The sequence below is a fragment of the Xenopus laevis genome, chromosome 4S (genome assembly GCF_017654675.1).
Source record: "Xenopus laevis strain J_2021 chromosome 4S, Xenopus_laevis_v10.1, whole genome shotgun sequence".
Classification (NCBI taxonomy): domain Eukaryota; kingdom Metazoa; phylum Chordata; class Amphibia; order Anura; family Pipidae; genus Xenopus; species Xenopus laevis.
In genome coordinates this window covers 76,754,976-76,769,633 of record NC_054378.1, presented here as the reverse complement: position 1 = coordinate 76,769,633, position 14,658 = coordinate 76,754,976, and the positions used below count along the sequence as shown (strand labels likewise).

At 40.2% G+C, this 14,658-nt stretch overlaps 1 protein-coding gene across 1 annotated transcript; it reads right to left on the bottom strand.

Moving 5' to 3' along the window:
* Window positions 1-895: 895 nt before the first annotated feature.
* On the bottom strand, window positions 896-14,576 carry gpx7.S (glutathione peroxidase 7 S homeolog). Its single transcript, NM_001095435.1, is given in 3 exon segments — window positions 896-1,454; window positions 2,059-2,320; window positions 14,374-14,576. Coding segments are annotated over 3 exon segments (555 nt in total). The 5' UTR covers window positions 14,503-14,576; the 3' UTR covers window positions 896-1,290.
* Window positions 14,577-14,658: the final 82 nt, after the last annotated feature.

Sequence of the window (14,658 nt, the reverse complement as noted above, 5' to 3'; positions counted from 1 at the left end):
TAAAAAAAAAAGTCCTAAATATCCATGAAGAAAACCTAGTTAAATGAAATTACCATATTTGGTCATGTATTTATTGAAAAAATACTTGCAGCAATTCAGCTACTTACAAGTTACCCAGGGTTCCTTTGTAACCTCTTGGACTAGTAGAACCTTGCAGTTGAAGTTATCTTTGATGGTTGACCACTTCTGGGTAGGGTAACAATGAACTTGAATGTCCTCTATTCGTACATAATCTGTCTGTTGATTGGTGGAGTCCAAACTTTTTAGAGGTAGTATTATAACGTTCTCCAGCTTTATGGGCATCAACAACTCTTTTTCTGAGGTCCTCAGACACCTCCTTTGTTTGAGCCATGATACACAAATGTGGTGTATGTGTGATCAGGCTTTGCTGGATCCCTGTTGTTTAAATAAAACAGGGTCACTCACTCACACCCGATTGTCATCCCATTGATTTAAAACACCACTTCTGATTTTACCTTCAAATTATATGATAATCCTAAGGATTCACTTACTTTTATCACATGCAGATATGTTATTGGATCCTTTTTTTTCAATAAATACACGACTAAATATAATAATTTTTGTTTCATTTGCTTAACTAGGTTTTCTTTATCTACTTTTAGGGCTTGTTTAAAAATCTGATGATGTTTTAGGTCGCATTCATATAAAAATATGCAAAATGTTAAAGGGATCACAAACTTTCAAGCACCACTGTACATAGAGGTTTTAGTAGAGCATATCAGATGCATAATCCTACTCAGAAAACAACATCTAATTTGAAATTCTAAGCAACATGACATCTTTTGTGAGCAGATGCGTATAAGCACCCATCCATTCACCTCAGTTCATAATTTCTTTGTACTGTGTACTATAGTTGTCCATTGGCAACTGCAGCAAATAACAAACCTTTTTTATTTTGCATTTCTAAAATATACAGTTTTCATTTGTGACACAACATACAAAAGATGACTTGGCAATGAGAAATATGCATTCTTTAGTTGGGTGTTTACTGATTTTACTAAGTAAAAAAAAGTTTTTTAAAAAATAGAGAGATAATCTGTCATATTTGCTTGCGTCCGTCATGCATTATTTTTTACTAAGTGGTTTCCAGAGACATGACAACTCATTTCACTGTAATATGAAACTTTATAATAAGACACTGGTAGATCCATGGGAATACCACACTCATGATTCTCAATATCCAAATGTTCTAAGCATGTTCATTCTGATGTCTTGGAAACAAATGAAAGGAATGAGCCATAAGATTTCAACAATCATCTAGGAAGTGTCTTAAAGTTCTTCTTTCTTCTTCAGAATTATTTTCCTCACAAGACTTGTGACGTGAGGCCTCACCTCTGCTACAGAGATTGTTGGACCCCAAGCATCAACTACTTTACCATCTGGCCCAACCAAGTATTTCCAGAAATTCCAGTCCGGTTCTTTTCCAGAGGATTCTGTGTAAACACATTAAATGGTAGTTAGAATGTATAGTATCCCGAATTGAACCAGCTGAATAATTAAAGATGAAAGAGGAAATTTTGTTTTTCGGTAGTTTTTAGAATGTGCTTTAGACAAAATAATGAATTAATGACAAAGAATACATTTGGTAGCAGTAGAGAAACAGAAACCTTAGGAATAATGTGTCTGGTTAGATAGGGTTTTTAGGGCTTAGAGGGAGATCTTCTAAAAACAATAATCATTTGTTTTTAGAATTTTAGATGAGAATGTGGCCATCAATAAAAATGCATGTTTTATCTTTAAAAAGAAGGGACTCATCTGTAAATCACACTGACTGATTAAATGAAGCCGCACAAAGAAAACTACACCATCACAATAGGTATATGTTGTTTTAGCATCACTCCATATACTGGGTGCAGTTGGGAAAAAGGTAAGTGTCTGAGCAAAACAAGAATGTTATGATCTGCAAGTTGCAATAATGTATTCTCAGTTTCATTTCTTCTTTTTTTTATGCTGAAGTAGATTTTGTGGGCAACTCACAATGCAGTAGGCTTGCAACATGGTATGGCATTTATATACAATAGATTTTTAAATTATTACCGATTAGGTACTTGAAGGCAGTATTGGCACCAGAGCCAGTGACTGCAGTTTTGCTGAACATGGGAAAGGATACACTGTAATTCTTTCTGATAAAGTTCTCAATTTCTCGATCACTATTTGGTTCCTGTTGTCCAAACTGGTTGCATGGAAATGCCAAAACATTGAAGTGGTGAGAACCCAAGTCCCTCTGCAGTTGCTGCAATGCTTTGTAGTGAGAGTCTGTATATCCACACTCACTTGCTACATTGACCACCAGAGACACCTGCGGAAGTATATTTGAGGCTGTTAGTTAGCATTTATAAGAATGCAAGCAGTTAAACAGGCAAATTTACTGGATGTTCCTTAAAGAAAAACTATACCCCCTGAACAATGTAGGTCTCTTTAAAAAGACATTGCATAAAACAGCTCAAAACCCTGCTTTGTGTAAATAAACCATTTTCATAATAATATACTTTTTAGTAGTATGTGCCATTGGGTAATCCTAAATAGAAAATTGCCAATTTAAAAATTAAGGGCCGCCCCCTGAGATTGTAGGATTCACGGTGCACACAAACAAACTATACATGTTAGGTCACATGAGCCAATTAAAAGACAGAGAGTTATCGCTGTCTCTTGCTTCCACACTTCTTCCTGTTAGTATTTCTGGTCAGGTGATCGCTGAGGCAGCACACAGGCCATCACACAGGTGGTTCAAGGCAAGAGATGTAAAAGGGTAATATTTACTTATATATATACCAGATTGGTAAGATTCCTTTAATATGTCTCTTAATATAATATAAGCCATCAGTTGCTTAAATATTCATTTTGAGGTTAAAGTTTTCCTTTAATGTGAGAAATGCTGAAAGAATATATGCATTTATCATTGCCAGTTGATATTTTGAAAATGTTTGCAATAGCTGCCAAGTAGTTTTTAGATATTAAATAGCCTTAGGCTTTGCTCCTAATTAGTATTACTTTTTTTTGCAAACTGACACACCTTGGTGGTGTGTGCTGTATTTGTGGTGAGTGACTTTTTTTTACACTTGTAACATTATGTTAGCACTGGTGTAACTATAGAGCAGTGGCTCATGAGCAACATGTTGCTCTCCGCAGCCTTAAAGTAAAACTGTACCCCCACAATGAATACTTGCCAGCAAATAGTTATATCATATTAAGTGGCCTAGAATGTGATCAAACTGGAATATACTGTATACCAAGGACATTGTTCTGCTCCTCAATGTATTTGCTGTCATCACTGCATACATTTGTGGTGCTATATAAATAAATACTAATATCATTTGGGAGTGCTACAATCTTTATGGATTCAGGGTGAAGGGCGTGTGAAGGTGAACACATTATGCTGCATGCACCCCTTTAAAAAAGTTCTTTCACTAAGGTGCTGGATATTTGACTGTTTGTTCCTGGATTCAGATTTGGCCAAACCGAATCCAAACCCTTAAAATCACATGCCTTTAGGTTAAGTAATTAAGGGGATCCATGTTTTCTTTCTCTCCCACCTCTGTTGTCTAATTTACAGATGCACATTAGTTCAAATTTGGCTTGAGATTCTGCCAAATTATTCCTGAAAGATATGGGGTTCCATGAATCCCGAAAAAAGGGTGGTACATCGCTAATAAAAAAGAAAAACTATCAAAAACAAAAGTAGATGACTTCCTATAAGGTCCACATTCCATTTATAAACTCACTTATATTCTTTTTGCCCCTCATACTCAACAATTTTGCATTAAGATTTATCTTGCTATCCTTCTTTTTGAATTCTCTTCAGTACTCTATAAGACTTTTCCCATCATTTAAACTACAAAAATAAAGGTCACAAGTTAATGCCATTGAGCTTCCTGTTAAATTATTTGATTTGTTTATCCTTCTATTCTTCCTTGCTGAAATTTGTAGCTGAAAATGTTATCTGATTGCTAGGTGTCAGTAATGTGTCAGTCAGTGATATTACTTTTAATTGCTTATCCATTTATTCAGACATTCTGTGTTTCTGTGCTTTCTTTTGAGATTCGCACAAAGTCTGGGTCTAGGGTCAATAACCTGTCAGTTCTGAACTTCAATTTCAATATCCAGTTAATTGTAAGATGTACTTCATTTTAACTTTGTTGTGATTGTAGTACAACCGTAAAAGATTAGTTTTCCTAAATTTTCATTGCCCTTTTTGCACTGAACTTTTTAGATGACATGTTTTATTATAATCTTGTGCACAAACATATAGTATAGTGGATAGTTGGCCTATTATATGGCAATATTTGCACAACAAAGTTAAAGAGAATATGTATCCAACTGAAACTAAAGTTGTTCCCTCTATAAGACCTTGGGTAATGACAGGGCCACACATTTGAATATAACATTAATTGTAAGATGAACTTTCCATTTACTAACACTAAGAAGCTTAAGGGGTCATTTACTTTGCACACTGCATTCTGCTCTTACGGAATGGCCGTAGGTCTCTGCACTGCCTGCGTTAGGCACCTTTTTCAAGAGGCGTGGGCAGGGTAGACACCTGGCCGTTATCTCACTGGTCTAGTCACTAAAAATACCAGGCAGGGCCGAAATTACAAATTTATCAGCTATGTACTTGCTGGTAAATTTGTAAACCCTATTTCTTCTGCCTCTGAACCTACCCCTGCCTCTCCCCAATTACGCTGCCCCTCCATGACCTCTTTCAACACCTTTTCTCCCTCCCCTTTGGCTACCAGTGTCCCAGCCCCCCCATTTGCATCATAGTCCCAATTCCACCAGACCACCACACGTCATTGGTCAGTAAGGGGCCAATTGAAAGGTGGCAACTCTAGGTGGGGGAGGCACATTGGCATTCTCCCTCCTGTCCCATTCAGACATGTAATGGGGAATTGCAGGTGGCACAGGTTACAACAGGGCCCTGTCCTTCCCAGCTACCCTATGGCAGGCAGACAGGGCTCATCTGTGCCTCCTGTAGCTGTGCTCTGCAATTTAGCGCAAGGGGGCAGAGTGCAGTTGCTTATTAGATGAGCACTAAGTGCTTGTGTGTTCCTGAACTAAATTCCTACTGAACTTGTGGGGGCTTCCCTTCTGGAGCACAGCACCAATAACAGCATTAGATTGAGTCATTGAGTGCAAGTCAGCTGTGTATAGACAAAACAAATTAAAGGAACCCCTGGAAGTAGCACCATGTCATGGCAGATGCTAATTCTAGGTCTCCCTTAATCAGATCTGCTGAATGGGTATATTGGCAGTTCACGTAATTTGCAAGGAACATGCATAGGTGCAAAGTATGCAGAGATGTGTTGTTTAAGATGTGTTGTTTAAGCACTTGCATCTCATTTATATTACAGAAAGTTTTTCCAAATGTTAATGGACCACACCCAGTACTATTAATGAGTTCTAGGAGGAGCCAATATTTATTTGTTGTTAAGAACATTCGCTGGCCTTACATATCCATGATTTGTTCAGGGTTATTTGGCTCATTTAGCCAATAAATATATGTCTCCTCATGCAGCAGCCATTCATTTGTCCAGTGGGAATATCAGAGTACAATGCAGGTGGTGAATGTAAAATTAATGAGAGTTTTATTTTCATTATTTATTTATTTTTTAATTCCAAGATATTAAGGATTTTAATGTTAATATAAAATTAATTTTGTTACAAAAACACCACCTGCTGGTCAGTTTCCGACCATTCTGACCACAAGCAAGAGAAAAAAAAAAAGAGGCCTGATCGGATGTTCTTCTGCTTAGGAAATTTTGAGAAAGGTTTCTATTTCTTTCCTAACCAGGAGAACATGCAATCGGCCCACTATCTGGTGGTCAGAATGGTTGGAAACTGACCAGCAGGTGGTGTTGCTGTAAAAGAATTCATTCATATTAACAGTACATGTATTCCTTAATAGCTGAGAATTAAAAATAAATGAATGTAAATTGCAAGAGTTCTTAGAAAAGCACTCTCATCAATTTTACATTCACCTATTTTAAAAGTCTACTGATCCTTCATGTTGTAGTATAAATAAATAAAGGGCCCATTTGCACAATCCTAAATAAATCATTGTTTTATCTGGCTACAGAACCACTCTTTTAACCACAATAAACAGAATTTTACTTCAAATAACTAGTCATTATTGTGAATCAAGTAGAATTAATGTGATGAGTGTTTGTTTGGTCCTAAGAGACATGTTTTGCCAGGAATCCATCAACAACTCTAGATGTTGAAAAGTGGCAACAGATTATTATCTCTGCTTGATGCTTGGCACTTACTGGCTTAGGCTAGTGGCAAATAAGGTATTTTCTCTGTGTGGAATAAAAGCTGATCTGCTGAATTCCTCTCCCTGTGCTGCATGCACCAGCCGGTACTGCATCAGCCTGTCTGTACACACACAGAGCAGATTTCAGCAATTTAATGCTATAATATATTATTAACCAGCCATACAATAAATCTATTTTATCGAGGTTTGTTCTAAAGGAGAACTAAAGCTTAACTAAAGAGGTAGGCGAGAAATGTTGTACATTATATTTTCTTTACTAGCCCAAGGCATCCATCACCTTTTGTGGTAAAGATCTGTTCCTCTAAAACACTATATGATAACATGAAATGCAGTCTCAAAAAAGTATGGAATAGATCATTATCTCCCTCATAACATGTGGCTGTTTGACATCCCTGTTTGCTACAACTGGTTGATTGAGTTGCATGAGCAGTGGTGGCACAACTATAGAGAATGCACACCCTGTGGCAGAAGGCTTTGCAGGTGACCTGCCATTTTTCAGGGAGAAAGCTGTTGGGGGATGGAATGCAGAATTTTTATTTTTTTGCCTGGGGGCCTGGGCCCATATGGTTACTCCACTGAACATAAAAATAGGCTTGGGTGATGCCTGTGATACCTGAACAATATGGGTGTGTGGTGCTCAGACAAAACACACTCTGAGTCAGTGCAATTTCTAAAGACAAAGAGTAGAATAGAATAACTGAGGGGTTCCTAAAAACTAGCCACTGTCCAGTGATTATACCTTTTGTTCTTATTTAAAAGTTTCTAAAAGAAAATGGGGAAAAAAAGGAAAAAATTAATTTTGGAAGATCTAGCCTGCCAATATACAGGAATCTCATGGAATACTGCAGCACACAATGAATGTTCTCCTTAGAAAATGACGTTGGCATCTACAGTCAAAATGAAAAGGGTTATTTGCATTAAAAAGTAGTTTTGTAAGTATTGTTGGCAAATATTTCCACACTTATGAGGATCCTTTATAAAACTGCCATCATATACGACAGATCTTTATAGAGGTTACTTCACTCCATACCCCAGTGGAGCTTACAATCTAAATTCCTATCTGGAACAGTAACACCAAAAAATTAAAGTGTTTTAAAGTAATGAAAATATCATGCAGTGTTGTCCTGCACTGGTAAAACTGATCTGTTTGCTTTAGAAACACTACTATAGTTCATATAAACTAGGGATGCACCAAATCCACTATTTTGGATTTGGCCTAACCCCCGAATCCTTTGTGAAAGATTTGTCAGAATACTGAACCGAATCCTAATTTGCATATGCAAATTAGGATGGGAAGGGGGAAACTTTTTTTTTACTTCCATGTTTTGTGACAAAAGGTCATGCAATTTCCCTCCCACCCCTAATTTGCATATGCAAATTAGGATTCTGGTTCGGCCGGTCAGAAGGATTCATCCGAATCCTGCTGAAAAAGGCCGAATCCCGAACCGAATCCTAGATTCGGTGCATTCCTAGTATAAACAAGCTGCTGTGTAGCAATGGCGGAAATTGAAAAAAGGCTATATGGCACAGGTTATATAGTAGATAACAGATAACATTATGTTCTATAGAGCTTATCTGCTGTGTAATCTGAGCCTTTTCTCCTTTGAATATCTTCCCCCATGGCTACACAGCAGATTATTTAGATAAACAATAGTAGTGTTTCTGAAGCAAACACAGCAGTTTTACTTGTGCAGGGCAACACTGCATTATCAGGAGTCATTTCCATTGCATTTTATCAGGAGTCAGGAAACCTGACTGAAGGCTTCTGGTACTGGTATGTGTGGAAAAGACCAAAGTTAAAGGGATCCTGTCATCGGAAAACATGTTTTTTTCAAAACGCATCAGTTAATAGTGCTACTCCAACAGAATTCTGCACTGAAATCCATTTCTCAAAAGAGCAAACAGATTTTTTTATATTCAATTTTGAAATCTGACATGGGGCTAGACATTTTGTCAATTTCCCAGCTGCCCCAAGTCATGTGACTTGTGCCTGCACTTTAGGAGAGAAATGCTTTCTGGCAGGCTGCTGTTTTTCCTTATCAACGTAACTGAATGTGTCCCAGTGAGACTTGGGTTTTTACTATTGAGTGTTGTTCTTAGATCTAACAGGCAGCTGTTATCTTGTGTTAGGGAGCTGCTATCTGGTTACCTTCCCATTGTTCTGTTGTTTGGCTGCTGGGGGGGAAAAGGGAGGGGGTGATATCACTCCAACTTGCAGTACAGCAGTAAAGAGTGATTGAAGTTTATCAGAGCACAAGTCACATGACTTGGGGCAGCTGGGAAATTGACAATATGTCTAGCCCCATGTCAGATTTCAAAATTGAATATAAAAAAATCTGTTTGCTCTTTAGATCAATTATTTTATTTCATTGATTTTAACATTTTTTTGTGGTTTTATTGCATTTTATCCCTACTTATTGCCTTTTTTAGCGTAGCTTTGCAGTTTGGTACTTGGTAGCTTTACCAGTATTAGATTCGTCAGAATTTGTACTTTCCACAAATATATGGTCTTCTGGGGGTCTTTGTAGGGGGTCTTGCGGCACGTAATGCACAGGGGGCTTTGGTCACAGAAAGCAAATTGGCAGTCGAGAAAATTCATATGTGATATTTTTATTTGGGGTCTACACAAGCCCACCTGCTTTGGTATATCTACACATATTGGGCATCAAACTGCTCAGTAGACCCTTGGCGTTCATTTTTTAGGGTATTTTATCTTGGTATGTTATGATTTGTGGGAGATGCAATGCTTCAGAGTTGGAGTATTGAGGAGATTTTCTGAAATGTCATAAAAATTGCCAAATGTAGGAAAGCTTTGCGGCTTGGTACTTTGGGGTAGAAAGACTTGCATACACACTTTAGATTAGTCAACATGCCTACTTTCCAAAACGATATGGTTTTCTGGGGTGAACATACATTGTTGTACCTTTGCCCGTCGCAAAATTCTGTAAATGTGCTGATTTTGCAGTATCTAGAATTACAGAACTGATAACTCATATGGGGTGTCTTCTTTGTGGGGCCCTATACTCCTACTTAGGTGAACCGATGCATATTGGGCATCAAACTGTTGAGCTGACCCTGGGCTTTCATATTTTGGGGGTTTTATCTTGGTATGTAATGATTTGTGAGGGATACAATGCTTCAGATTTGGAGTATTGAGGAGATTTCTGGAAATGTCATAAAAATTGACAAATGTAGGAAAGCTTTGCGGCTTGATACTTTGGAGTAGAAAGATGTGCTTACCCATTTTAGATTCAGGGGAATGTGTACTTGTCAAAAACATATGGATTCCTGGGTTGAACATATATTTTTGTACCTTTGCCCGTCGCAAAATGCTGTAAATGTGCTGATTTTGCAGTATCTAGAATTACAGAACTGATAACACATATGGGAGGTCTTCATTCTGGGGCCCCTATACGCCACATACTTAGGTGTACCTATGCATATCGGGTACCAAACTGTTCGGCGGACCCCGGGCTTTCAGATTCAGGGTGTTTTATCTTGGTATGTATTGATATGTGGGAGATACGATGCTTCAGAGTTGGAGTATTGAAGTGATTTTTGGAAATGTCATAAAAATTTACAAATGTAGGAAAGCTTTGAGGCTTGGTACTTTGGAGTAGAAGGGCATGCACACCCATTTTAGATTCGCAGAAATGTGCACTTTCCAAAAATACATATTTTTCTGGGGTGAACATAAATTTTTGTACTTTTGCCCCTCGAAAAATGCTGTAAATGTGCTGATTTTGCAGTATCTAGAATTTCAGAACTGTCTTCATTCTGGGGCCCCTAAACGCCATATACTTAGGTATACCTATGCATTTTGGGTATCAAACTGTTCAGCGGACCCCAGGCTTTCAGTATTTTATCTTGGTATGTATTGATATTTTATCTTGGTATGTATTGATATGTGGGAGATACGATGCTTCAGAGTTGGATGGAGTATTGAGGTGATTTTCGTAAATGCCAAAAAAATTGCCAAATGTAGGTAAGCTTTTCGGCTTGGTACTTTGGAGTAGAAAGGCATGCATACCCATTTTAGATTCGTCAGAATGTGTACTGCCCACAAATATGTGGTTTTCTGGGGTGAACATACATTTTTGTACTTTTGCCCCTTGAAAAATGCTGTACATGTGCTGATTTTGCAGTATCTGGAATTACAGAACTGATAACTCGTATGGGGTGTCTTATTTCTGGGGCCCCTATACGCCACATACTTAGGTGTACCTATGCATATTGGGCATCAAGCTATTCAGTGGATCCCAGGCTTTCATATTTAGGGTGTTTTATCTTGGTATGTACTAATATGTGGGAGATACGATGCTTCAGATTTGGAGTATTGAGGAGATTTTCGAAATTGTCAAAAAAATTGCCATATGCAAGAAAGCTTTGAAGCTTGGTACTTTGGAGTAGAAAGACATGCATACCCATTTTAGATTCGTTGGAATGTGTACTTTCTAAAAATATATAGTTTTCTGGGGTGAACATACATTTTTGTACTTTTTTCCCTTGAAAAATGCTTTAAATGTGCTGATTTTGCAGTATCTGGAATAACAGAACTGATAACTCGTATGGGGTGTCAGCATTCTGGGGACCCTATACGCCACATACTTAGGTGTACCTATGCAATTTGGGCATCAAACTGTTCAGCGGACCCCTAGCTTTCATGGGGGTTTTTTCTTGGTATGTATTGATATGTTGGAGATACAATGCTGTAGGCTGGACACTTTGAGGTAAATTTTCAAAAATGTAACATTTTCATAAAAACTGCTAATTTTAGGAAAGAATTGCAACTTGGTAGTTTTGAGTACAAATATATATTTACCCATTTTAAACTCGTTAGAATCTGTTCTTTCCAACAATGTGTAATTTGTTAGGGTAAACCTACTGTTAGTGGAATGTTTGGCCTTCAAATCAGATGTATGCAGTTTTGTGGATCGGTTCTTTGGAAATTTGGTAGTTTGCTGTCTCTAGTTTTTGATCTATAGAAGTGAAGAATTTCCATAAAACTAATATATTTGGTATTGGCGCGTTCAGGAGACACAGAACTTTCCAAATCTGCTGCGTTCTCTTGCATAAAATAAATTGTTTCTGATATATGCATTTGTATCATACGAAACTTTTTTTGGTTTTTTTTTTTATACACTTAGAAGCCCATATCTTTTTACAGGAGTGTTATTACAACATTGTAGCACAGGGGTGTCCAAACTAGGGCCCGCAAAACATTTTTAATTGGCCCGCAGCAGGTAATGACGAGCTTCTCTGGAACACATGCAGACTCACCTCTTATTCACTGCAGTAACATCTCCGTGCTGCCAACACTTTGCTGGCCATGGACAGTTCTCAGCTACTGCCCAGACTGTCAGTGGCAAAGAGTATACTTCCACATAGGTTGGCACCTTCAGCGACAACCTACCGCTGGCAGCACCCAGCTCGCACACTGACAGCAGCAATTTGTAAGCTGAGTGTGCACAGGCAGGCAGAACTTCCGCAGCCAGTATCAGTCTCGCACACAGACAGTCCGTTAAGCTGCTACTCCTAATGGTGCTTTCCTCGCACACAGTCGGCAGCAGCAAGCGACAGGCAGACAGTAGCATCTAGCCAGGAGAAGCACCAACCCACCACATCCACTGTAGTGCTCTGCTTATAAGCATCACCATCCAGCAGCTGGCAGTTACTTGCTTGCACACAAGCAGCAGGCAGCATCACACAACCGCACTGTCACACTCATGATAGGAATGTCTCCTCTGACCCTGTTTGAGAAAGGAATCAAGGGGTGCTCTGGAAATGACTTGAAGTTACAACCTTTGCTCTTTGTGTTTATTTGCTAGAATCTAGGGCACGACTTTGATTTGCAAGCATTTATATCAGTGACTCACCTTGGGGCAAATTCACTAACATTCGTAGTTTTGCCAGGCGCAACTTCGCCGCACTTCGCCAGGCGTAGTTTTGCCAGCGCTCCGCAAATTCACTAAAATCCGAAGTTGCGCTCAGGGGTAGCGTAAGGTTGCGAAGTTGCGCTAGCGTTGATTCGCTATGTAAAGCGAAGTTACGCTAGCGAAGGCTAATTTGCATACGGCGCCAAATTCAAATTTCAATGGAGGAATACGTATCAGCACTACAAATGCCTAGAAAACCTTCAAATCAGCAAATAAATTTTTTATTTTGCCCTACACATGTGCCCACTGTCTAGGTAAGTTGCCATGAGTCAGGAAATGTAGGGGGGGAAGGAGGGGAGCCCCAAAAAAATTTTCGATCTTTTTCAGGCTATCACCCATAATGTAGAAAACACGCCAGCGTTTTTTGGGACTTAGAAAAAATTTTGACTTTTTTTTAAACAATCCCTATCTACTCTATTGCGCTTCGCCAGGTCTGAGGTGGCGAAGGAAGTCTAGCGTAAAAGGTAGCGTTCAGTACACTGCGCAAGTTAGTGAATTTGCGTAGTTACGTCGCTAGCGAAACTTCGCCAGGCGTAAGGGTGCGAAGTAACACTAGCGAAACTACGCCAGCGCAGTAACGAAAATGACAAACGCAAGCGAAGTAACGCTAGCGTTCGGCGCTTAGTGAATTTGCCCCCTTGTCTCTGCTATGACCATCATACTGCTGCACAGTACATGGGGTTTTGTATAAAATGTGACTAAACAACAGTTCCCTGTAATTGTAGCCTTCATTTGAACATGACTGGCAGTTCCAATCTCATCCCTCCTGCTCCATCCTCCCTCCCCTCTCCCACGTTTGTTTTGCTTCTCATCTGACTTTTGGTGAAGGGGGACAAATTGCTGCAAATTCCCCCCTCGTGGCTTGGTCCTCCCTCCTTAGCCCTCCCTTCAGCTCAGCGTTCAGCTTTTGTCAGCCTTGAGCACGGAGGCGGGCTAAGGAGGGAGGACCGAGCCACAAGGGGGGGGGCAGTTTGCAATAGCAAGTTTTGGCAGCACGGAGATGTGACTGCAGTCTCTTTGGATCAGTGAGTGAGAGGCGAGTCTGCATATTTGTTCGTTATGAGAGCGCACGCAGGAGTCTGGCCCGGCCCTGGAGGCAGTGGGGTCGGGGGATCGAGGGACCGGGCCTACAAGAGATCTGCACTGTGATTGGGCCTGATGCTGCAGGGGAGCTCCCATTACTTAGCACTTGGGCCCCTCCAGGGGCGTAACTATAGAGGAAGCAGACCCTGCGGCTGCAGGGTGGCCCAGGAGGTATAGGGGCCCCACGAGGCCCTAATTCATATACAATTTCAATAAATATTGGAGAAACAAGTCAACCTCTAAACATTTTGGGGGCCTGAAAAATAATTTGCTGTGGGGCCCAGTAATATCTAGTTATGCCACTGGGCCCCTCTGTCTTTAGCCCGGACCAAGGCTCCTCCTTTTCCTTCTGTCACTGAGCTCCCAGCATCCCCTGCACTCTGGATGATTATTACATGAGCCATTGGGCTCCAGGCAGGGGGTGCTGGGAGTTGTAGTGTCAGATCTCAGCTGCTGCAGAATCTCTTCTCTGATGGGAATGATGTATAATCTCTGTGCAGCGCTGGGGAATATGTCAGAGCTATAGAAACAAAGGATAATAAAACAGTAGAAATGTCATGTGAATCCAAATAGATAGGGCCTAAATCGCTAGTTAGCTACCTCGGAAGGGATATCAGTGTCAGGCTGAATGTCAAGCTGAATGGTCGGCCCCCCACATTTTCACCTCATCAAATCTTGCCCTCGTTGCAAAAAGTTTGGACACCCCTGTTCTAGCACATTTTGAAAGCTTAGGTTGTCCTGAAAAAAACGATATCTTGTTTTCCTGGGTAAACTAAAAGATGCCACAAGGAAAGCCCCCTAAAGTGAAAGAGCACAAAATGTTCGAAAAATGGTCTGGCAATAAAAGTACCAACTTGGCCAAATTGGCTGTCAGTGAAAGGGTTAATTAGCAGGGTGGGGGCTGTAGAATCAGTCCAGATCCACGGTAACTCCCCGGGGCGCCACAGTCGCGGATGTGCCACACAGAAGTGCCCGAGAGGTGCAAGTTGTGACTTGCTCAGTGTTAGCGGGTGCTGTTAGTTGGGAAATGTCAGTATGAGGGCACATTCCAACCACACTCACCGAACCACGGTATTTCTCCAGCGACACCAGCTTGCCCCTGATATTTACCACCTTAAACGTGTAGAAATCCCGGGATTTCTGCAGTGAGGGGGACAACGAGAGAAGCAGAACGAGAGCCGCGAAGTACATGGCAACTAATTCTCTCACGCTGCTCTTCCCTGGACGTACCGGCCGCTACTGCTCGAACTGGCTTCTGGGGGATTTTTGGGATTCGTCTAAAGGAGGAGCTCACTTATTTAACATCCCCCTAATTAACACTCACATCTCCCTCGTTGACACTTGCCT